The sequence below is a fragment of the Lepidochelys olivacea genome (genome assembly GCF_965140295.1).
Source record: "Lepidochelys olivacea isolate rLepOli2 genome assembly, chromosome: 8".
NCBI lineage: Eukaryota > Metazoa > Chordata > Testudines > Cheloniidae > Lepidochelys > Lepidochelys olivacea.
In genome coordinates this window covers 42,397,473-42,421,682 of record NC_140418.1, presented here as the reverse complement: position 1 = coordinate 42,421,682, position 24,210 = coordinate 42,397,473, and the positions used below count along the sequence as shown (strand labels likewise).

General features: G+C 55.6%; 1 protein-coding gene across 7 annotated transcripts in view; it reads left to right on the top strand.

The window, feature by feature from the left end:
* NOS1AP (nitric oxide synthase 1 adaptor protein) overlaps positions 1 to 24,210 on the top strand; it is a 175,471-nt gene that overhangs the window by 123,671 nt on the left and 27,590 nt on the right. For 4 of the 7 annotated variants that reach the window (XM_084636807.1, XM_084636805.1, XM_084636809.1 and 1 more), the window contains exons 7-10: positions 5,357 to 5,520; positions 9,358 to 9,525; positions 11,854 to 12,019; positions 13,240 to 13,389. In XM_084636807.1, the coding sequence (XP_084492933.1) occupies positions 5,357 to 5,520; positions 9,358 to 9,525; positions 11,854 to 12,019; positions 13,240 to 13,389 (648 nt within the window). Of the gene's footprint in view, positions 1 to 5,356; positions 5,521 to 9,357; positions 9,526 to 11,853; positions 12,020 to 13,239; positions 22,069 to 24,210 lie in introns of those variants that run through there. The other 3 variants (XM_084636811.1, XM_084636810.1, XM_084636806.1) reach the window with 2 other exon arrangements.

Genomic DNA, 24,210 nt, shown 5'->3' with positions numbered 1-24,210 from the left:
GTGATGCCCTTTGGTTTGACAAATGCTTACAATGTTTCAGCATTTATTAATGATGTGCTCTGGAACATTGTGGGCCAGTACGTGGTAGCATACCTGGGTGACATACCGATCTTTTCAGACAGTGCCAAACAACACAGCATGTACATCTGTTCCGTCAGGTCTCTATATGAAGCTAGAAAAATGTCCTGATTTTGTAGGGACAGTCCCAATATTTGGGGCTTTTTTTTTATATGGGCTCCTATTACCCCCCACCGTCCCAATTTTTCACACTTGCTATCTGGTCACCCGAGCCTTTGACCAGTCCTCCATAGAATTCCTAGGCTCATCCTATCTCCCGCGGGTACTGAAATAGACCCATGGAAGATAAAGGCAGTCCTCGAATGGGGGAGCACCATGGAACGTTCGTGAACTACAGTATTTCCTGGGGTTTGCAAACGTCTGTCACCAGTTCCTCCTAAAGTTCTTGGAGCGGATCGCCCCTCTCACTGCCTTGCTCCTCAAAAACACCAGATTCCTGTGGTCTCCCAAGGCCCTGCAGGCCTTCAAGCAATTAAAACTTGCGTTTACCACCACTTCCAAAGTGGTCCATCCTGACACCACACAAGCCTTCATCATCAAAGCGAGAGCTTCCAACCTGGCAGTCAGAGCAGTTCTATCGCAAAGGCACAATCCTCAACAACTGCTGCACCCACACGTCTTCTGTGCCAAGAAACTTACCAGCGGAGCCAAACTATGAAATTTTGGACAAAGAACTCCGGCAATTAAGATGGCCTTCGTAGAGTGGCACCACTATCTAGCAGAGGCCTGATATTCTGCCCAGATGTACACCGATCATAAGAACCTCACATATCTGCATAGGGCCAAGGCCTTCAACCAACAACAATTTTGGTGGGCCTTATTCTTTTTGCACTTTGATTTTGCAATCTCCTGTCATCCAGGAACCCAAACTAGCAAGGCTGACACTTTGTCCCAGAAGGGACGCTGATCTTAAAGATTTGAACCCAAAAACCTCCTCCATCCTCAAGCCTCAGAATTTTCTGGGCCCGGCTCCCCACCAAGATCTGCTCACCCTCATATGATCAACCTTCACCCAGGGAATCCCTCCAGTCGAGCAGAAAGCCATAAATAAGGACCCCCATGATGTCTGAGACAGGGTAACCTACTAAATGAGCGTATATATGTTCTCCTAGGCCTCCAAGGACTACAGCCCTACCAGTATGCCATGACTTGCCTGGCAGGACATTTTGGCTGTTTTAAAACTCAGCACCTTGTCTCTTATATCTTCTGGTGGCCTCACATGCAGGCCATAGTGCAGGCCTGTGTTGCAATGTATGTACCCACTCCAAGGCGCCACACAATAAATACCTGGGAACCCCTTGAACTCCTGCAGCCCCTTGAGACTCCCCCGGCCCGTGGACAGTCATTGCCTTAGATTTGCTAGTAGAACTATCCGAGGCCGGTGGGTTTTTTACCACTCTGACAGTAGTGGGCCACTTCACCCCGGCACTGGCCTAACCTTCTCCCAGGAAACGGCCCAGCTCTGTGTGGACCAAGTTGTCTGCCTCCATGGCCTCCCACAGCACATGATCTCTGAGCACCATGTGTGATTTATCTCTCGCTTTATGTGAGAAGCTCTCTGGATTTTGGGCATCTGCTCCTGCCTCTCTTCCACCTACCACCCTTAGACAAATGGTCAAGTGGAGAGAACCAACCAGATCCTGGAGCAATACCTTCGACACTACATAAACTTCCACCAGAACAACGGGTTCTTGCTGCTACCTCGCATACAGTAACGCAGAATATGCTTCTACAGTGCAAAGCCATTTTTTTTTCAAACTATAGATTCCATCCTTGGTTTTACTTGGAGCTAACCACAACTTCCCACAACCCAGCAGCCCTGGACTGGACTGGACTGGACACAAGATATGTCAAACCCAAGATGACCTAAAAGTTTACCTGGAGGACACCTAGAAAAAAGAAACAACATGCGGACCGTCAATGACAGGAGGGGCCTGCCCTTTTGCTTGGCCAGAAGGTATGGCTCTCAACAAAAAATGTACACACAAACAGGCCATCCCGTAAGTTGGACTACCAGCTCTTTGGCCCCTACCGCATTCTCCAGCACATTAGCCCAGTCACCTTTGAATTCAACTTGCCCCGTTCTCTCCAAATACACCCAGTTTTCCATACATCACTCCTGAAGCCCCACATTCAGGACCCATTCCCTCACCGCTCCCAGCCATCGCCCCACACCAGTACATGTTCACAACATTGATGAGTATATTCTCCGTGAGATCCTTGATGCCAGCGTCAGACGGGTTAGACTCTGGCATCTTATGGCTTGGGAAGGCTACAGTCCTGAAGAGCACTCCTGAAGAAGGACCTGGCGAAGAATGTCCACACTCCTGACCTGGTAAACACATTCCACAAAAACCAGCCTGTAAAACCAAGCCCCTACCTCCCAGGAGAGGGGCTGATGTGAGGGATCCTGGGCCTTGAACCTCGACCTGGGGGTCCCCAGGCAGGGGTCACACCACAACCACCACTCAGCAGCTCACCTGAATGATTGCAGAAGGGGCCAGCAAAGCTCTGCCTCACAAAGGGCCCCACAAAGCTCCAGACTGGGGGAGACTTCTGCCCCACTGATTGGCGGTGATGCCCTATTTAAACCAGAAACAGGAAGTTGTCTGAGCAATTAGGTCAACCCCTGGCTGACTGCTGCTGCACTGGCCCCTGCCTACTGCCCTGAGCCTTGCCTCCCAACCTGTTCCTTCCCCCTGCCCTCCTTCTCCCAGACCCCCACCTCTGCCTGGTTCCTGTCTCACTCCTGGTCCCAGCTCCTATGGCCTACCCCTGATTCTGACTCCAACTTCAACCCCTGGCTTGCAACAACTGTCTCTGGCTCTGACCCCGGCTTGGCACCTAACTCCAGGCCCCGGACTCTATCCACTAGGTCTGATTGCCTATGCCCCAGTACCTGCAGAGACACCTTCTCAGAGCAGTTATGCCGTGACACAGCAAACATTGAAAACAGGATACTGTGCTCCAGCATAAAATGACTGGAATTGAGCATCAGATAACAGCAAGACTGTGGTACCATGGCATTATCGACACCACACCCCACGGAGCTGGTCGGGAATTTAGCTGACACTTCCCCCAGCACTCCCTCTGCCACCCAGAATGCAGGGTTCTGACTGGAGTGGTAGGAGCAGTCCGGGGGCCCTACAGGCTTGGGGGAAGGGATCCTGTGGATTGACATGCTATATGCCAAGGGTGGCCAAACTGTGGCTCATGAGCCACATCTGGCTCTTTTACAGTTAAAGTGCAGCTCGCAGAGCCCCCCGTTCCCTTCGCCCCCATTCTCCGCCTACCAGACTGGCGGGAGGGGGGCCTTGGGGATTCTGCCCTGCAGTGGGGTGGTGGGGCTAGGAGCTTCTGCCAGAGGGGACTGGTGCCTGCTGAGAGTGAGGGTGGAGGGGGCACAATTTCAAGGTTAGGCCTCCACCCAACAGCTTGAGTCACAGGCTCCAGGCACACCCTGCAGCTCCCAGCTCCAGCGCCAGCAAAAGCAGCAGCTCCCCCTGCAGCTCCCAGCTCTTAGCTGCTGCCTCTCCCCAGGCTGCAGCTGCCGTACAGGGAGGGGGCCCAGCAGCACCACATGACTGAGTGGGCCTAGCTAATCCTGGCAAAAATCGAGGGGGGGATGTGACCCCACATGTGTCGCCTTTGGCTTCTGCCCAGCAGGGGGGGCCCTCAGGGCTTCAGCCCTACAGGGCACGTCAGCCAGGGCTTGGGGCTTCAGCAGGAGTGGGGCCGAACCAAACCCCAGCGTGCACGCCCTGGCTCCCGAACATTTGAAGATTGTCATATGTGCCTCAGAGGGTCAGTAGGCTTGGCCACCCCTGGGCTATGCCATGTGCCCCAGCCTGGGGATCGGAAAGGCTGGGTATAGGGAATCCCGCGGGGACCATATGGGCATACAGGTATTGGGCGTTTTCCTTTCTCTGCCCATTCCCTTCCCCATGAACCCGTTCTGTCCCTCGCTGCCCCCACCACTGAGCTCAGGGTCCATGTTACCAACCAGGCAGTTGGCAGCTTGGCAGGAAGGTGGAGACAGGCTGCCCTTTGTCCCAGGGGATGCTGCTGCCCTGGCACAATGAGCTGCTATCACAGTTGCTGGGCCAAACCTTCCGACTCTGGGGAGAAGCTCTCAGGATGCAGTTTAGATCTTTTGCTCTGCAGCCCCTTCACCACAAGAGTTCTTTTGACCTCCGGCACAGCTGAGCAAACCCCAGCCATGGCTCCTGCAGCTCTGTGCCTATCATCTGGTGCAAATTAGTTAATGAGCTAATTTACACTTTTGCAATGTTTGCATGTGGCTAACAACTTCAGCATAAGTCATCGGCGCCTCTGTGGAGGTGATGGGGGCCCTGAAATGACTCCCTCACTGAGACTGACAACGGTTTTAACCTCAGCTGGGAAGAACAGAGGCCAACTGAATGGGATGAGTGAAACCATGTGCTCAAGGGGGCACCAAGCGGGGATATCCACCAGCACCCACTGCTCCGAGAAGAGTGGAGGGAGCTAGCAGGCAAAGTCCAAAGGACTTCCCCGGTGTGCATGAGAGAGCTGGGGTAAACAGCCCCCTGGTCCCAGAGAGCCTCTTCGGTATCAAGCTTTCTCTTCCTGGATGAAACCTGGCCAGTGCCAGGAGCATAGTGGGACCAGGATGGGGTGACTATAAAACAGGGGACAGCGAAGCTGAAATCTGAGGCGGAGGCAGAGGAGAGGCTGCAGTCTGTTGCACTGTTCCTGGTTCTAGGAGCAGAGTGCAGTCCAGTGATGAGAAAGCGTAGCTAGGCACATAGACTTGACAAATTCATTCTGAAAGGCACTATAGCAAAGTGGGTGAGATTTGGGTCTCCCCTATTAGAGAGCTGAGTTCTGGTCCAAGCTGTGCCTTCAGTGACCAGTCAGCTACCTTGTTTATAAAATGGGGGTGATACTTGCCTGCCCCCTTGGGGGTGAGGCCTAGGGCAGGAAAGAGGGCTGAGAACTGCACAGAAATATTGACCCTCGCCAGTAGAAGAGATGGGCCCAGATTCCCTGGTTCAGACCCGAGTGCACTTTCCCCTAGGCCTCAGGATATTTGGAGTGTCCTCTCAGCTCTGTGCGGACAGGGCTGCCTGCTAGGGATGCGTGACCCATGGCAGGTGTGCAGGTGCTTCCCCCACAAGGAGGAATGGGCCTTGTCTGCTAGCCAGGCCGACGTTCTCTCAGCCCAAGGAGCTGGGCTGGGGCAGTGTTTCCGTTGTCCCCTCTCACCTCTGACCATGCCGTTGCTGCCCCCTCCCAGCCTGCCACCCAGCCAGAGCTGAGAATGCAGCTGCCCCTACAGAGGAGACGGATATCGATGCAGTGGAGATCCCTCCACCAGGGAGCAGCACCCTGGAGTTCAGCCGGGGGGTGACAGACCTCGACGCCGTGAGGAACGACTCCGGGCACTCTCTGGACACCAAGGTATGCCAGCCCCAGCCAAGAGCAGCTGTGCCCCAAAAGTGGCCTTTGAGCCGTGGTGCAGGCCCAGGGTCCCCCCAGATAGCATGGTTTCCCGAGCATGTGTCCAAGCAGCTTTGCTGTATGGCTTCAGGAGCAGCTCAAAGGAACCTTTGGGTTTCACACTGCCCTGCAGTGGGGTAGAGAGGGAGCTCATGTCTAGATATGGGGCTGGAACAGCCTGTGGCAGCTCTGCGGGGGTGATCAGATGGGGGGACCACGGCGTGAAGCTGGTGCAACAGCATATGTCCTCATGGCAGCAGCTGGCATCCCCCCCAGCACTGCCCGGGCATTAACAAGGGGAGCCGAGGGGCTGGCCACCACAGGGGAAATGCCTCTTCCCTGAGCCGCCCCGCAAACTAGGGCGAATTGCCTTTGCTGGGGCCCTGAGGGAGGCCAGGTTCACTCCCCTCTGTGCACTCTCATGTTAAGAGCTAGTGTGTGTGCCCACAGCCAGACAGGGGGAACCGAGGCACCACAGTGTCCCCAGCAAACACACACCTTTCCCCATTGCCGGTCAGCGCAGAGCTCTGAAAACCCTGGGAGGTACTGAGCCCTGAGGACACAGGCTGTGGATCTGCACGTGGCAGACCCAGCTCCGGTCCCTGAGGGTGGCAGTGCCCGGCTCTTGTTGTGGGGTGTGCTGGGCAGGGCAGCGCAGGGCGGGAGTCCAGCTATCATGCTCCGTTACTCACTGTTAGGGGCAGTGGCCCTTCCTTGATCCCATCTCCCAGTAGGGGAGGAACCCCTACCCCCACCCCTCCAGTTAGCCCCCGACAATAAAAGAAGCTCATAGTCACTGGCTCCCCCTCATCCTGTTCTCCCCCGAAACTCCCCCAGCACTCAGCCTCTCCCCTGTGCCCTGCACTGCTGCGGTCCAGACACAAACTGGTCCCTGTGTCGCCCCCTCGCTCCTGTTGGCTGTGGCATTTCCTGGGAACAGAGCAGTGTTGGTTTCCCAGGGAAAGCAGCAGGAGTGGAGCTGCGTCTCCCTCTGCCTGACCACACAGCTGCTGGCAGGAGAGAATCACCTGGTGCATTAACCCAGCACGTCTGGACAGTGTCAGAGGCCAGCAGAGCAGAGTCGCCCTTTACCCAGGAGTTCTGCTTGTGCTTCAGAGACCAGGCAACCAGCAAAACCTAGGACATTGGCTTTCCACTCGCCCTGCAGAGACTCCGAGCATCCCAGAGCCATCCCTGCAAGTGGGCAGCCGTGCTGCTAATCCACCTAGGCAGTGGTCCTGCGCATTTGTCCCACCCGCTCAGCCCTGCCAAAGCTGGGGCTCGGTCCTTGGCCAGGACACATCAGGACTGAGCGAGTGCCATGGCGAGGGAAGAGTTGGCCAGAGCACCATCTTGCAAGGGGGGTTCAGAGAACCAGAGGTGCCCCAGGATGATGATCCTCTCCCCTCCCCTAGCCCCGCTTCTCGGAGATCACACAGCAGTGTACAAGCTTGCCCCAATTCAGTCAAACAAACCCCATCCAAGGTATGTGAGTACCCACTGGAGTGTGGGGAAGCCGAGACACGGAGCAGGCCGTGGCTCACATGACAAGTTGGTAGCAGTGCTAGGAATAGAAGTCAGATGTCCTGGTTTCCAGTCCCCTGCTCTAGCCAGTGGGCCCGAGTCATCCTCTGTCAGCTGACAGAGCTGGCACACAGAGAGGTACTGACGAAGGGATGGTCCCATCGCTCCTGCCTGCACTGCATCCCCTAGAATGGCTACCCTCGGGGAGTGAGAGCTGAATAGTCGGGATGCAGGTACATGGGCCCTGTGTTCATGGCACCGATGTAGCCAGCTATGTGGCTTGTCTGGTAGGGAAAGCGCCATGTGAATCCCCAGCTCATGACCACGCAGCTCTGCTGGGCTCTGCCAGTGGTCCCCCATCGTTCCTGGCTCTCCCCTTCCCTCGTGTTGGGGGGGCTGAGCCTGCGACCGCTGCACTGTACTGCTTAAACCGCTCTCCCAATGCACCAGCGGCTGTGGAGCCCTTCGCACCAGTGCTCCCAGCAGTGAGCCTCTTGTGAGTTCGGCCAAGTGCATTGAGGCTTGAACCCTGTGTCATTAGTGGGGTGCCACGGGGTTAGCGGAGGTAAGACTCGTATGGCTCCTCTAAGGCTGGGGGCCATCTGCTCCACCCAGGGTGGGGCAGGGCAGTCCCACTGCTGCCCAAAGTGCTGGAGGAGAGAGGAATGGTGCGACGTAGCATGTCACGGAGCCAGCAGAATGGCTGGCGTGAAGAGTCAGGGTGCTGCCTATGTGATCCAAGCCTGCTTGGTGTGGCACTCTGTCCCACTCTTGTGGCACCTACACCAGCCAAAGTAGCGGTTCTCAACTTTTCCAGACTACTGTACCCCTGGAGCCTGAGCCCTGCTTCTGGGTGCTGAAACATGGAACAGCATTACAGGGCCCTCTATGGCGTGGTGTCTACACCCCAACTCCAGCGCTGCACTTGTGACTTCCCCAAAGCCATCCCACAACCCCCAGGTTGAGAAACACTGACTTAGATGAGTTGATGTACCCCCTGGAAGACCTCTGGGTACTCCAGGGGTGCTCCTGGTTGAGAACCACTGAGCTAGAGAGTGATGAGCTAGCTACAGCCTTGGCTAAAAGAGCTATGTTTGAACCCGTCCTCCAACAACTGAGTGTGTTGGCATTACACATAGCCGTGAGACACCAAGAGCCTGTCTGGGAGCCAGTCCCCCAGGGATCATCTTGCCAGTGGTGCCAGCTCTTGCTGTTTTATCACGAGTCTCTCGCTATTTGGTGTGTTTGTAAAGCCCCAGCTCCTGGAGGCCCGTGAATACATGACAGTCTCACCTTCCATTTGTTCAGAAGAGGAAGCTTCTGGTCTCCCGGGTTGCAGAAGAAAGTCAGAAAATCCAACCCAGGGAATCCAAGGGCTCACAAGCCAGAAGGCGAAGAAACAGGTTGCTGAGGAGGGTTCACACAGGGAGCTGCCTCCTGCCCCCAACCCTGGCAGCTGCCAGCAGCTAGAGCAAGGCTGTGAGCCGAGGTGCAAATCTCTGACCTCCACCCACCCCAAGTGAGGTTGGGCCAACCCTTCTGGCTCTGGCTTTGGAGCATGTGTTGGCGGCCGCTGGCTCTGTGCACAAAGGTGACCCAGGCTGAGAGCATTTTGCTCAGGGCAGCTCACCAGGCTGAGTGGAAGTTCAGGGGGCAGCAGTGAGCGCCTGCTGGAGCAAAGTCAGCCTAAGCCACCGAGCCAGCCCCAGCAGCAGGGAGAGCGAGCACCTATGTGTCACAGTCTGTTACAGGGTGTCTGCCTCCTGCTGGCCTGGCCAGTGGGTTGCTCTGCACACAGCTGGAGGACAGAGCTGCTGCCCAGGAAGGTCAGTTCCTTAGGCTCCTAGCTTGCACTGAAGTCAGAGGTTAGAGACTAAGCTCCCTATGGTTGTTCTGGCTCAAACGCATTAGCCTACAGCTGTGTGATGCTTTGGAATGGCAGAGCTGTGTGACTGCTAAGGATTAGTGTTGTCATTGTGATTAGCTATTAATGCTGTTCTCGCACACAGCAGGTCTCACTGGTGTGTACTGGTGTGGGAGGTAGGCACTATGTACCCCTGCAGGTCTGGGCTACAGTCCCTGGCCCAGAGAGCTGATAATTGAAACAGATGGCTACAGACAGACGGAGCCAGGGGAGTACAGAGAATGAGGCACCGACCCGCCCGGCCCGCAGGGGTCTCAGCTCAGCTGGGAGCGAGTTACTAGAGTGTCTGTGGGATGTTGAGGGGCAGCACGCAGAGTGGATCAGGCTTTGCTTTTCTCTATATTTTCCAGGGCTCCCTCCACCCCGAGAGTATCCTGACTGCATCGCCCAAGCTGCTGCTCCCCTCCTCATCCCAGCTGCCGGACCTGGGGACTCCCCTTTCCACTCATCACCAAATGCAGCTTCTTCGGCAGCTTCTGCAGCAGCAGACGCAACAGACACAAGTGGCCGTGGCCCAGGTGCTGCCCGCATGGTGGTTGTTGCCCCAGCATGCCGAGCACAAGCGGGGCGCGGGGCTGTGCAGGCGGCAGCATGTGCGCAGGGGGCCATGTGGAGGGGCTGGTGTGCTGGGAGGAGTGGGGTGGAAATGGACACGGGCGAATAAGCCAGAAGTGGCAGAGCCCTGGAGGCAAAGCCAAGTTGCTCGGCCTAGATGCAGGAAGGGAGGAGCAGGCAGAGGAGGGGGTCTGAAACTGGGTGGAGATGGAGGGAGGGTAGCTGTGTTCTGAACGTCTGGAGTGACAAGTAGCCATTGGGTTATGGTGATGCAGGCGGGCCTCGGCGTGGGCCTGGACAAGGGGATAGGTCTGATTTTAGCCAGGGCTGAGGGGTGGAAGTCAGGTATCACAGGAGGAAAGAGCCCAGGGTCACCCCGGGTGGGGGAAGGGAATTCATGAGGGACAGTCCGCGGGGAGGGAGAGGGCCTGGCAGATCCAGATGGGCCACGGCACCGGTCAGTTTGAGGGGAGGCAGCTAGGAAGAGAAGTCAGGGAGACAGCGAGTGCTGTGGGATTGAAGGAAGGAGTAGAGCTGTCCCCCATACGCACTCTGCCAGGGCCATCGGGGAACCCACAGACATCCTTCCCCACACCACATGCCCTGCCCCTGGCCCAGCTGCCCCTGCAGTGACTCACACATAGCGCTCCGGGAACCTCACTGTGCTGCAAGCCAATCCCCTGTGCTATGGGTAGGGGCAGGCAGCACAACAGGCCCCAGCACTGCTGGCCCCACGGTGTGGAGGCACACAATGGGACGCCACACCCCAGGGGCCAGAGGGGCACACAGCCTAGCCCGGCCCGGCCAGCCTACTAGGACTGACAGTCAGGGGCTGGCTGGCTAATGTGTGCAGAGTGTACTGACCCTACTGTCTAGGTCTCACACCTGATGAGTGCTGAGGGCTTGTTTGCTCTGTGTGGTGCGTGGGCCAGTGAAATATCATGGGTATCAACTGTCCTTGTCTCCTGGGCAGGGGCCCGGCCCAGCTACGACCCTCATTCAGAACAGCGCAGCTCAGCAGGAATGTAAATGCAGCCAGGAATTGTCCAGACTGCCATGGCTTGGGCTGGGCTGGGCAGGGCTCTTCTGGAGCAGGGCCCCACATTCTCCGATGCTCAGGGTTGGCCGTGGACCTAGAGGTCAGGGCACGCTGCTGCAGGGGGGAATCAGCTTCAGGTCTCAGTGGGATGGTCTGCACTGCATTTAAACCCCCACAGCCGGCCCGTGCCAGCTGACACGGGTTGCAGGGCCAGGCTAAGGGGCTGTTTGCATTGTAGACATCTGGACTGGGGCTGAAGTCTGGACTCTAGGACCCTGCAAGGTGAGAGGATGCAAGATCCCAGCATCTACCTTGCAAATGGCCGGTGCCTAACTGCAGTGTGGGGACACCCAGAGAAACTTGTTTCACTGGCAGCTCCAGGGAGCCATGGTTAGGAGAGTCTGTCTCAAGATGAGCTAGCCTAGCCCTCGCCTGCAGCTGAACGGCCTTTGAAAACCATGGGGCTGCCCCTTTGTGTGGGGACAGGCAGCTGTCCCACTGGGAACTTCCAGCTCCCCTGCTCCTGACAGCACGCCTTGGTGCCTGCAGCTTTGAACTACAATTCCACCACTGCCAGCAGGTGCCAGTGCTCCTGCTTCCCCTGCCCAGTCTCAGCACAGCCTCTGTGGGAGTTCTTTCTGCTTGGGCCAGACAGATCTGTCCCATGGCTAGGCACCCTGGTATGAAGCAGAAGGGACTCCATGCTGGATGCAGTGTGGACGGGGGACAGATGCTAGCATGCTCCCTGTCCCATGCTGCCCTGTGGCTGCAGGGTCCCTGTGAGACTGGAATGGGGAATGGACTTACCAGCACTCTGGGCAAAGTCTGGAAGGGCTTTGTGGGTCCAGGACTTCTGCAGACTGGTATAAATCTCTCCCTCCTTCTCCTGCTTGCTGTCCTAGAGCAGAGCAACTGGCGACATCCCCAGCCCAGAGTGACAGCTCCCAACACTGGGATGGCTCCCGGGGGAGAGTCTCTCTGAGCTGGACCTGAGCTCCCGCTCTGCCAACAGCCACCACTGTGCCTGGCTGAGAGAACAGGTGGCTAAGGGGAGTGGGCATCTGACTGGCGGCACTGCAGGCTGGGGCTACGGGCGGGCTTGCTCTAGCAGCAGGCTGGGGGCGCGGGCGGGATGCATGAATCTCACTCCAGCAGCAGGCTGGAACTCCAGGCTTGGACCCCCGGCTCGGCACAGGCAGCCTGTCCTGGCACGCACACACCCACTCGCTGTGTCTCCACGTCTCTCCGACAGGTTCACTTGCTGAAGGACCAGCTGGCTGCAGAGGCAGCAGCTCGGCTGGAGGCCCAGGCGCGTGTGCACCAGCTCTTGCTGCAGAACAAGGACATGCTCCAGCACATCTCGCTGCTGGTCAGGCAGGTGCAGGAGCTGGAGCTGAAGCTGTCAGGAAGCAACACCAGTAAGAGCTCCTTCCCCAGCCTTGCTGCGGCCCCCGGCCAGTACAGGGACCCAGGAGCACAGCATGGAGGTGCTTGTTGCTGAGCTCCGTGCTGATTCACCAGGGCACAAGGGACTTCCCATCCCTCCCCGTTCTGCCCCGCTCCGGCGGTGTGCCCGTGCCATGGTCCCCAGCACTCCCTGGAGAGGGGATCCCCGTGAATGCCAGTGGGAGGGGGTCACCGCAGAGTGTGCATGGCACAGCCCATGGCCAGGGTGGGTGTGCCATGCACACACATCAGCCCAGTTCCCAGGGGTCAGTGCCCCGACTCACTGCCTGACTCAGGCCTGCAGTGACCACATCCCCTTGTGGGGTGGGGGGGTGACCCACGGCAGCTAGACAGCCCCACCCCTTTGCACCCCAGGGTTTGTGGCATGCAAGAGACTGCCCCATGTCTCCTGGTCCCAGCGCCAGGATGCCCAGGGAGAGAGAATTTATAATGGGCACCCTGCGGGGAGAGTCCCTGCGTGTACTTTCCTCAGCTGTGCGGGGGCAGCTGTGGGCGCAGGGGCTGGGTGTTATTGGGGCAGGGTCATGTCAGGGGTGAGGGGGTATTTCTGTGTGGTGGGTGTGCGGCATCTGGGTGTTACCAGGATCATGTGCACATGTCAGAGGTGTGGGGGAGGATGTTTGTGTGTGGTGGGCATGCGGGGGATGGGTGTTATTGGGGCAGGGCCGTGTGCACATGATGGGAGTGTATGGGGGTGTTTGTGTGTGGTGGGGATGCGGGGGCTAGGTGTTTTCAGGGCCGTGTGCATATGTCAGGGGTGCAGGGGCAGTTCACGGTGGGTGTGTGGAGGCTGGATGTATGGGGCAGCGCCGTGTGCACGTCAAGGCTATGGTTGTGTATGGTGGGCGTACAGGGGTTGGGTGTTATTGGGGCAGGGCCGTGCACACGTCATGGCTATGGGGTTGTGTGTGTGCAGGTGTTGGGGGGGGTGTTATCTTTGGGGGCTGTCCATGCTTTTCCCTGTTGCTGTTTGTTCAGCTAGATCCTCACCTACCCCTCCACCCTCCATCAGCTTCAGCTCCCCATGTGAACAGCACTGATCAGGGTGGGCTCTTGGCCATGGTTTGAGATCTAGAGCAGGCCTGTGTGCCTGGTGGCTGTCTGCCAGCCTGTGTGAGGGGTCAGTGATGCCCTAGGCCGTTCCCGCTCTGACTGCCCTCCTCTCTTCCAGTAGGTTCCCAGGACAGTCTGCTGGAGATCACTTACCGCTGCAATGCCATGCCAGTGCTGTGCGACTCCATCACCCCGAAGCCTGAGGACCTACACCTGCCGCTGCTGGGCCCTGGCCTTGACTCCACCCATGCCCTGGGCAGCCCCATAGGTAGGAGTGACTGCTTGGTGAAGCTGGAATACTTCCGCTTCCCGCCGGGCACCACGTCACCGTCAGAGCCGCTCCTGGGCAGCCTGGAGCTCATCAAGTTCCGCGAGTCGGGCATCGCCTCGGAGTACGAGTCCAACACGGACGAGAGCGAGGAGCACGACTCGTGGGCCCAGGAGGAGCCACTGCGTCTGCTCAACGTGCGGCACAAGCAGGGCCTGGGGGACAGCCTGGATGATGAGATCGCTGTGTAGGAGGGTGGCTGTCTCCAGACCAAGACAGGGAGGAGACAGTCTTGGGGAGGGAAGCAGCTGCTGGAGGCCAGTGCTCAGTTCAGGGCTTTAGGCCAGGGTAGGCAGTAAAAGTTCCCTCTCCGCCCCTGTGGCAGGACAAAGCCAGGGCTGTGCTCCCTGCAGCCCACGCCATCCCAGCAGGCTCTCAGAGCTGTCAGGGCACGCCCTGGCCTTGCTGTGAGAGAGGAGGAGACTGAGTGTGCACAGGCAGGTATCCCTCTGCTAGAACAGTCAGCGAGCAGTCCCACCCAGCCAGCCAGCCACAGAGCGGGTACAGACACATACCCTCCTTCGATGTGCAGTCACTTTCGCAAGACCCTCACCGCGCTGCCCCAAGGCTCTGCCAGCCTGGCACAGCTTCTGCTCTGATCAGACTCCATAGGCTATGGCCAGCAATGTGTGGCTGTAAGTCCATGGCATGGCTTTGTCCTCTGTAATGGAACTGGGGATATTTTCATTAGCCATAAAATCTATAACCCTTTTCTGAATCCTACCAAGTTCTTGGCCCTATAACATCCTGTGGCAAGTAGTTCCACAGGCTCACTGTCCATTTCCCTTGGTCAGCGTTAGATTCATTGCCTTTCCTCATCAGTGTACCTCCCCTGGTTCTCACTGGGACGGCATTCCCACCTCTTTTCTTATCCTATTCAGTCTTTGACATGGCCCTGTCATGTCCCCTCCTGTTCATCCCCTCTCCAAACAGAGCAGAGTCAGGGGGATGGTCACAGGAGCTCAGTGTAGGGGTAATCACCTCTGCTCCCAGTGGAGTCGAGCTATAGATTTCAGTGAGAGGCCACCCAGTACTTGAAACTCCCCATCCTCAGATGGAGCCTCTTGGCATTGTGGGCACTTGCCTCTGGGGCCCCTTTGATTCCTGGGGGCCAGACCTGATCTCTCTATTGCAGGTCAGGGAATGCCCCCTGTCTGTATAACAGATCCTAGCTCTCTGAGCTCCCCACGCAGCCGGTGGCAGCGGAGCATGTCCCAGCCGTACTGTATTCATGCCCACACCCCCCTGGGAGGCCAGGCAAAGCTATTGCCCACTGTACTGATGGGCACTGAGGCACAGAGCCCAAGTCTGTGCTGTACAGGGAATTGAACCCGAGTCTCCCAGGCAGGTGCCAGCCTTGCTCTCCATGGTACCGGTTTTGGAGTTGGTCTCCCTTCCAGTCTTGTGCAGCTGTTCTGCACACTGCTGAGTGATGAACTGGGATACTCGCTGTTCCAGTCATGCCCGGGTCGAACCTGAGCCATTCAGGTCCATCTCAGCCCCCCGTGTATTTTAAAGAAGCCTTATTGAGGGCGCAGGAACAAGCCATCGCAAAGTGCAGAAAGAATAGCAAATATGGCAGGCAACCAGCATGGCTTAACAGTGAAATCTTCGGTGAGCTTAAACTCAAAAAGGAAGCTTACAAGAAATGGAAACTTGGACAGATGACTAGGCAAGAGTATAAAAATATTGCTAGAGCTTTCAGGGGTGTAATCAGGAAGGCCAAGGCACAATTGGAGTTGCAGCTAGCAAGGGATGTGAAGGGTAACCAGAAGGGTTTCTACAGGTATGTTAGCAACAAGAAGAAGGTCAGGGAAAGTGTGGGACCCTTACTGAATGGGGGAGGCAACATAGTGACAGATGATGTGGAAAAAGCTGAAGTACTCAATGCTTTTTTTGCCTCGGTTTTCACAGACGAGGTCAGCTCCCAGACTGCCACACTGGGCAACACAGCATGGGGAGTAGGTGAGCGGCTCTCAGTAGTGAAAGAACAAGTTAAGGACTATTTAGAAAAGCTGGACGTGCACAAGTCCATGGGTCCAGATCTAATACATCCAAGGGTGCTGAGGGAATTGGCTGATGTGATTGCAGAGCCATTGGTCATTATCTTTGAAAATTTGTGGCAATTGGGGGAGGTCCTGGACAGTTGGAAAAAGGCAAATATAGTGCCCATATTTTAAAAAAGGAAAAAAGAGAACCTGGGGAACTACAGAGCAGTCAGCCTCACTTCAGTCCCTGGCAAAATCATGGGGCAGGTCCTCAAAGAATCCATTTTGAAGCACTTGGAGGAGATGAAGGTGATCAGGAACAGTCAACATGGATTCATGAAAGGCAAGTCATGCCTGACCAACCTGATTGCCTTCTATGATAAGATAACTGGCTCTGTGGTGGATGTGATATATCTTGACTTTAGCAAAGCTTTTGTTATGGTCTCCCACAGTATTCTTGCCAGCAAGTCAAAAAAGTATGGATTGGATGAATGGACTATAAGGTAGTTAGAAAACAGGCTAGATTGTCGGGCTCAACTGGTAGTGATCAATGGCTTGATGTCTAGTTGACAGCCGGTATCAGGCGGAGTGCCCCAGGGGTCAGTCCTGGGGCTGGTTTTGTTCACCATCTTTATTAATTATCTGGATGATGGGATTAATTGCACCCTCAGCAAGTTCGCAGATGACACTAACCTGCGGGGAGAGGTAGATACTCTGGAGGGTAGGGATAGAGTCCAGAGTGACCTAGACAAATTAGAGGATTGGGACAAAAGAAATCTGATGAGGTTCAAAAAGGACAAATGCAGAGTTCTGCACTTAGGAAGGAAGAATCCCATGCACTGCTACAGGCTGGGGACCAACTGGCTAAGCAACAGTTCTACAGAAAAGGACCTGGGGATTACAGTGGACAAGAAGCTGGTTATGAGTCAGCAGTATGCCCTTGTTGCCAAGGCCAATGGCATATTGGGCTGCATTAGTAGGAGCATTGCCAACAGATCAAGGGAAGTGATTATTCCCCTCTATTTGGCACTGGTGAGGCCACATCTGGAGTATTGCATCCAGTTTTGGTCCCCACACTATAGAAGGGATGTTGAGAAATTGGAGAGAGTCCAGTGCAGGGCAACGAAAATGATTAGTGGGCTGGGGCGCGTGATTTACGAGGAGAGGCTGAGGGAAGTGGGGTTATTTAGTCTGCTGAAGAGAAGAGTGAGGGGGGATTTGATAGCAGCCTTCAACTACCTGAAGGGGTTTTCCAAAGAGGATGGAGCTAGGCTGTTCTCAGTGGTGGCAGATGACAGAACAAGGAACAATGGTCTCAAGTTGCAGTGGGGGAGGTCTAGGTTGGATATTAGGAAACATGTTTCACTAAGAGGGTGGTGAAGCACTGGAATGGGTTACCTAGAGAGGTGGTGGAATTTTCATCCTTAGAGGTTTTTAAGGCCAGGCTTGACAAACCCTGGCTGGGATGATTTAGTTGGGGTTGGTCCTGCTTTGAGCAGGGGATTGGACTAGATGGTCTCTTGAGGTCTCTTCCAACCCTAATCTTCTATCATTCTGTGAATCACAGATCAGGCATTACCATGCACTTGTTGAGACATTTTCCCCTGCCGTCACACCAGCCATTCTCACTCGAATAGGGCTTGTTGGCCTTCCTAGTCTTGACTAACCTCGGTATTGTGTCATCTTCCAGCACACTTTCTTTGTCCTCAACTCTCTAGGGGTGTGCAGCGAGAGCAGGGTGGAAGCAGGAGATCCCGGCAGCAGAGCAGCTCCGCATCACTGGCTTCTTCCTATTTTCTTTTTCCTTAAGTAAATCCAGGGAAATGAAATGCCAAAGCTGCTGATAATGCAGTGATGAAGTCAGGAAATTCCACAAGTTCAGGGAGCCAAACTCTTCAGTGGCGTGTACCCCACACTCTCCTGGCAGGCCAAAGTCTCAGGGCTTGCTTCACGTTTTGGGCAGATTGGCTGCACTGGCTCCCTAGCAGATAGGCCCCACTTCCTCCTGTTTGCTTTCAAGCTGTCTGGTAAGTTCTCCAGGCTGTGCAGCCTGGCTGGGTCAATGGTGTGGAGAAGGCTGTACTGATGGGCCTTGCTGTCATGGGAGTGGTTGCTTGCTGTCCCCATGGGGCTGCGTTAACATTTGATTGGAGGGGCAGAGCAGATTCCCAGGGAAAAGGCTTTGCTCGGAGGGCGCAAAGGCTGAATGTGCCTGTCAGTAACTCAGTAAAGCTTGGCGATCTCAGAAAGCAGATGGGAGCTAGTTCATTAGGATGGATTGTCTAGCTGTAGCGCCCAGGACAGGATCGGGCCCTGTTGTGGCTGCACTGGCTATGCCCTGAAGAGGTGGCAGACTGAAAAGACAGGAAGTTGACAAAAGCAGGAAGAACAGGGCTCCAAAGGGTTGCATGAGGGGCTCCGGCAGTGCCCTACCCACAGATCTGACCCCTCTCTGGGGCTTGGAGTTACCTCCAGTCGCTGCCTGCTCTCAGCTTTCCCCTGACGATTCGCTGTGATGCCATTAGCCCTGACACTAGGGCAGGGCCATGTGCAAACTTCCCTGCTGGGCCTCCTGACCGTCCCCGGAGTCCTGCGAGCCTTTGGGGTTCAGAGCTGGCTGGGGAGCAGCTTCTCTCTGGAGCCACTAGTAGGGAGAGCGCAGTGAGCAGGGAACCTGGGTCCGTCTGCGGGAGGGTGAGGGGTGAGTTCATGGGGCAGTAGCAGGTGGGTTCCAGGTGTGTGTGGCGGTGACGCGGGAAGTGTGTGTGTGGGGGGGGTGAGTGCAGGGGTACTGGCCATGGAGAGAGCTGTGGAGTGGGGGGGTGAGGGCAGGGCTGGAGGACTGGAATGGAGACAGGACAGGAACCTTAGACTGGCTGGGGAGATTCTACGGGCTCAGAGCAGAGACGTGCTAGAGCAGGAAAGCAGGGCTCCAGAAGAGCAGCACAGTGATGGGAAGCAAAGGCTGCTGCATCCTTTCCCCTCCTGGTCCCAGCTTGCCCTGCCTCACCCCCTCTGGGCCCCAGGCATTGCCTGCTGGGCCCCCCTCTCCTGGCTGCCTCTGCAGAAAGCCCAGCCTGGACATCCACATCAGCTATGCTTGTTCTGTCTGAATTACCTGGCACGTGCAGTGCGAAACTCAGAGCCTGCAACCCCAGGGCAAGGCCACCATGTCCCCAGCACTCTGGGTTCATTTACGACGCTCTCAAGGGCAGTTGTGAACAGTTCACTCCGCTCCCGAGGACTGACACGTCACCATAACACTGTCGATTAGCTCACCCACTAGCTGCTGGCTGGAGGGGCCTTCGGCTAAGGGCCATTCTCCCCATCTCTGTGCCCGACACATGCTGTGTCTTACAGCCAGCAGTCGGAGCTGCACTGATGGGTGGAAGCCAGGAAAGGCACCAGTCATGATAAGGTTTCTTGAGGATGGTTCTGGTTCCACTGGAGTGGATCTAACTGGCCTTTTAGACTCATATCAACACCAGGACAAATGGGGCCAAAATCTCTGAAGATTCTGCCTCCCAGTGGTCAAGAAAAAATCTGTGATAAATCGTGAAGGTTTCTGCAGTCTGGTCAGCTGCCCGCATTCAGAACTCAGGAGGCAGGCTCCAGAGACCATGAGATTGGCTTTCAAAAATAACTAGGGCTCTTTTTCTTTGCTTTCTGATTTCTGAGCCTTTAGGGGGCACTTGGATCCTGTTTTCAGGCTTTTCTCCACAACTGTGAGGGCTAAAAGCTTGCTTTTTTTTGTAAAGGAAAGCTAAGGTTCTCGCGTCATCACATGCCTCCAAGATCTGGAGCTTTATGACTCAGATTATGCGAGCTGACAACTCTGTTTGTGCACACAAATGCACTTGCAAATGTGGATTTTTGTTTATGCAAAACGATGCCCTTGCAAGTGCAGATTTTTGTAACTGAAAGGGGATACACTTGTGTGCATGCAAATAAATGTGCTCTTAGCCACTGTGAAGGCAGTTTGGGATAACCTTTGGGAATGTGGCCCTGAGATCTTTGGAATGCTCACTCGCCTGAGGGAGTATTTTGAAAACCAGTTTCCTGATTACAATAATTAGTTGGCTTTTGTATACCCAATTTCTGTGCATTATTTTGATTTTGAATGATGACTTGAACATGCAGGTGATTGAAGTCTGTGGGGGCATAAGGGGCCCTCTCCTAAATTGGCTTCTAAATAAGTTACAGATGGTCATGAAATTCCAGTCGTGCCCTTGCACGCCCAGTGCTGCCGTGCCCCAGTACTGTGAGCTGCCCCCTTGCCTCATATCACAAGCTGGGACGCTCAGTGTTTGAGCTAACCCAATGCAGGAGGAAACCAGCCAGAGCGCCAGGGAGGATGCCAGGCCAGGCCAGGCCTGGGCCAGGTTGACAGACCCTGTTGACAGAGCCCTACACGTGTGAGGGAGCTGTTCCCCGCCTCGTCCCCTCCTGCATCCTAGTGAAAAGCTGTTACATCATACCACTGTCTCCACCAATCAGGTCTGGGACCCTGCTGACCAACAGCCTGTCCCAGTGATGTCCCGCCAGAGTGCCCACAGTGGGATGGCTGTCCCGGGGCCCCAGGCTGGAAGGTGACCTCTGCCTGAGACATCCCTCCAGCCTTGACACTCCCATGTGACCTGCGGCTCTCCCTTCCTGTTCCTGAGGCTGTTGGTCGCAGGACCAGGAGTCAGGACAGGCACTGACATTCCCTCTGCTCCCCTGAGGACATGGGGGCTGGGGAATGGATTCTTCCTCTCTCTTCCCCTCTGCTCCCACTGCTCCTCTGATCTCTCTTCCTTTTTGCCTGCACCTTCTGCCTGCTCCTCCTGAGTCCACCCCCAGCACCACCTGCCACAGGCACCGTCTGGTGGCACCTTTGGGGAACGCTAACGGGCAGGGCCCCTGGCAGTGAGAGCCACTATCTCTGGCACAGGGGGTGTAGAAGCCACTGAGATCTGGCCTGTGAGCTGCTGTTCTGTGGGGTCAGCGCAGTGAGGAGCACAGGGCTGATGGGCCCCCCAGCAGGTGGGGGCTGCAATCCACACTAACTGCAGTGCAGGCACGGGGGGGGGGGGCCTGAACCACAGTCGTCAGCTGGTGTCTGGAGCTGGGGGCAGCCATAGGTGGGAGGGGTGTTTAGCTGATGTCTGTGTGTTGAGCTGCAGCGAGGTGTCCAGGAGCGCCCTGGCTGGGGCTTATTTGACCCACTGGATGGAGGGCGAGGTGGTGGCAATGGCTGTGTCTTCCCACCAATGTCCCCTCCTCTCACCAGGGCTGGGATTGGACCAGGTGCTGTCATTCAGACAGGCAGGGTAGTGGAGAGGAGGGCCTCCTGGCCAGATGGGCTTCTGAGGTACTGTGAAGCTGCAATGCCTGGCGTGGTCCCGCTCAGAGCTCAGCTGGGCTGTTGGGCTGCCGGGCAAGAGGCAGGGGTTGGGTGGGTTGAGCTTGCACCCATCCCCTGCAGGCCTGGAAGGGGCAGGTGGGCACTGGCAGAGGGGGTGGGAGGTTGGCCAGGCAGCACTTCAGGTGGGAGGGGATGGGGACACCAACAGCCTGGCTAGGCCTGATGCATGGATAGGAGATAGGATGCGGAGCTGGTTGCAGCTGGGAAAGGGAAGAAGAGAGAGATGAGAGTGCAGGGGGATAAGAGTAAGAATGGCAGCGGGAGCTGAGGGGACTCCCTGGGACCTTTGGAGGGGCTAGAGAGGGGACTTGGCATGTGAGAGAGTTAATGCAGCAAGGCCTGTGGGGGGTGGGGTGGGCTGGAGAATGAGCAGCATTACCAGATGCAATAGGCAGGAGTCAGGGTCTGGCTGGCTGACACATGAGGGAGGGGCAGAGAGCAGGGCAGCGGGAGGGAGGGAGGGAGGAAGGAAGGAAGGACCTTATTGTGAGGCTCTCACCCTACCTTTTGCTTGTGGCAGGATCAGTCCTGTTCCCCTCTCCTCCCCTTGCCCCAGGCCTCTGCTCCCTAGCTCAGACCTGCTCTGCACAGCACAGGTAGGAGCAGGAACAGCCAACCCGGAGGGAGCAGGCGTCCTAGTGAGAGACCCATGCCCCTGGGAGTCACTCTTGGAGCCATGGCACTGGGACACCCCCACAGGGACTAGGTGCCTGCAGGCAGCTGGCTCACTTGGCCTGCTTCCAACTCATCCTTTTTCTCATCACTCTTGTCTGCTTCCTCTCAGGATGGGGGTAGGGACAGGGTGGCTGCTGTTGGTTCTGAGAGCTGCCCCTTCTCTTGAGGGCCACCTTTGAACGTGGTGTGAAGCAATGTGAAGGGGCATTGCTGGAAGGCTCCAGTGTGCATCTCATAGGCGTCCCAGGGCTGGGCTGCAACTCTTTCCTGCATCGTGCTGGGCCCTGGAACTGGACAGCTGTAAATTCTCCTCCTCCAAACTCCATGCTGCCTAGGAACCTCCTCTCCAGCCTCACACTGTGGTGGTGGGTCTTGGCTGAGGATCAAGATAGATCTATTTTTTTGTCCTTTCCTTTCCTACAACTGTTGTGTTACTAACTGTGTATTCAGTCGATCTGGAAAGCCAGCCTGTCAATGTAAGTGCACTTAACCCCTGGGTGGTGGTGTTTATCTATTGGCTTTTGCTAAATAAATCTTTCTATTTCTCAAGGCTTTCTGTCGTCTCTTCTTTCTCTCTCTGTCTCTGGATCACTCCTTCCACCTCCCAAACTTCGGGGCCCAAAGCAGGGAAACCAGTTATACCCCAGCGGCCATCCCTCTTGGGAACGGACCTTTCCAGCAGGGGGCTGGAGCAATATGTGTAATGGGGGTGCTGAGAGCTATTGAACCAAATAGAAAAGGAGGACTTGTGGCTCCTTAGAGACTAACCAATTTATTTGAGCATGAGCTTTCGTGAGCTACAGCTCACTTCACTGTAGCTCACGAAAGCTCATGCTCAAATAAATTGGTTAGTCTCTAAGGTGCCACAAGTCCTCCTTTTCTTTTTGCGAATACAGACTAACACGGCTGTTACTCTGAAACCTGAACCAAATTGTAAACCCTGTATCTGATGGAAACCACTTTAAGCCAGGGGGCAAGGCAGCACCCCTAGTTCTAGCCCCTATGCTTTCCAGGCAGTGAAATGTGTCCCCACAGAGCAGCAAAAGGTAATTGGACCCAGTCCCTGGGGCACTGCCAAACACACACAGCTGCTTGTCAGAGGTGGGTCTCGGTACAGATTCCGCCCCAGACACAGGCCCCTCCCATACTGCTGGTGATGACAGCCTTCCACCCTGCTTCAGTTATAATGCATTGGAATGGGTCTCTTTGAGGCAGGAACTGTGGGGGCCCCGATATCACTCAGGATTTGTGCAGCACCCAGCACAATGTGGGCCCTGATCTCCATTAGGGTCTATGCAGCTCCCAGCATAATTGGGGCCCTGATCTCGGTCAGGGTCTGTGCAGCACCCAGCACAGTGGGGGCCTCATCTTGGTCAGGATTGGTGCAACACCCAGAACAATAGGACCCGCTCTCATCTGGAGTCTCTGCGCAGTACGGGAATACACATAGTCAAGTACAGTAATGATGAAACACTTGTAGGATCCCCCTTCCTTGCCCCAGGGAAGCAATTTCTGTCTGTCCCCTCTTCTGCTTGCTACTGACATCAGCTGCTGTTGGGCTCTGGGAGAGAGAGCCTTCTTGCCCTCCTGCCTGGCATGGCCCCACTGCCATTGTTCCAGGGCCTAGGTCGCAGAAGGGAGGGCTGGATCCTTATTCAGACACGTCTCCCAGCAGACTCTGGGGAGAGCAGGCTTGGCCCAGTGCCTTCAGCCACTGGCGATATGAAGAGCCCAGCCTGCTGACCAGGCACTGACCTGTTTGAGAGGAGTAAGGGGCAGCGTCCCAGCATGGTGAGCGGAGAACAGGCAGCATCCCAACATGATGCCCTCATCTTTGCTGAGAGAGAGCTGAGTTTAGATTGCCATGAGTACTGCTCTGCACTGGCATGGGCCCATTGGGCCAGGCATAGTCCGACAGCACACTGGGCTCCGTGCTGACCCTTGTGCAGGCTGGTGCTCATGCTGTCCGTTCAGTGGCGTGACCCACACATCCCCTTCTGTGCCAATCGCAGAGGCTGGGAGCCTGCCAGAGACCCAGCTGGGGAGCTGCAGCTGCTCATGAAAGGTTAATGTTGTGCCAATATTTAAAAAGGGTAAATGGGGTAACTCGGGTCATTATAGGCCTGTCAGTCTGACATAGACCTTGGGTAAGATAATGGAGTCGTTGATATGGGACTCAATTAATAACGGAGGGTCATTTAATTAATGCCAGTCAGCATGGGTGTATGGAAAATAGATGATGTCAAATTAGCTTTATCATTCTTGGATGAGATGACAAGTCTGGTTGATGAAGGTAATAGTGTTGATAGAAGAGATTTAGACTTCTGTGAGGTGTCTTGGAACTGCACAAAATTGTGGTTAAAAAACTACAAAGATATAAAATGAACATGTTCAATGCTGGCTAACTGATGGGTCTCAAAATGTAACTAAACAGGGAATCATCACTGATCGGGGTGTTTCTAGTGGTGTCTTGCAGGGATCAGTTCTTGGCCCTAAACTATTTAACATTTTCATTAGTGATCTGGAAGCAAACATAAAATCATCACTGGGAGGGGCAGGGTGGTAAATAGTGAAGAGGATGGGTCACGGGTAAAGAGCAATCTGGATCACTTCATAACCAGGGCGCAAGCAAACAATCTGCATTTTAATATAGCTAAATGTGTACATCTGGGAACAAAGCATGCAGGCCAT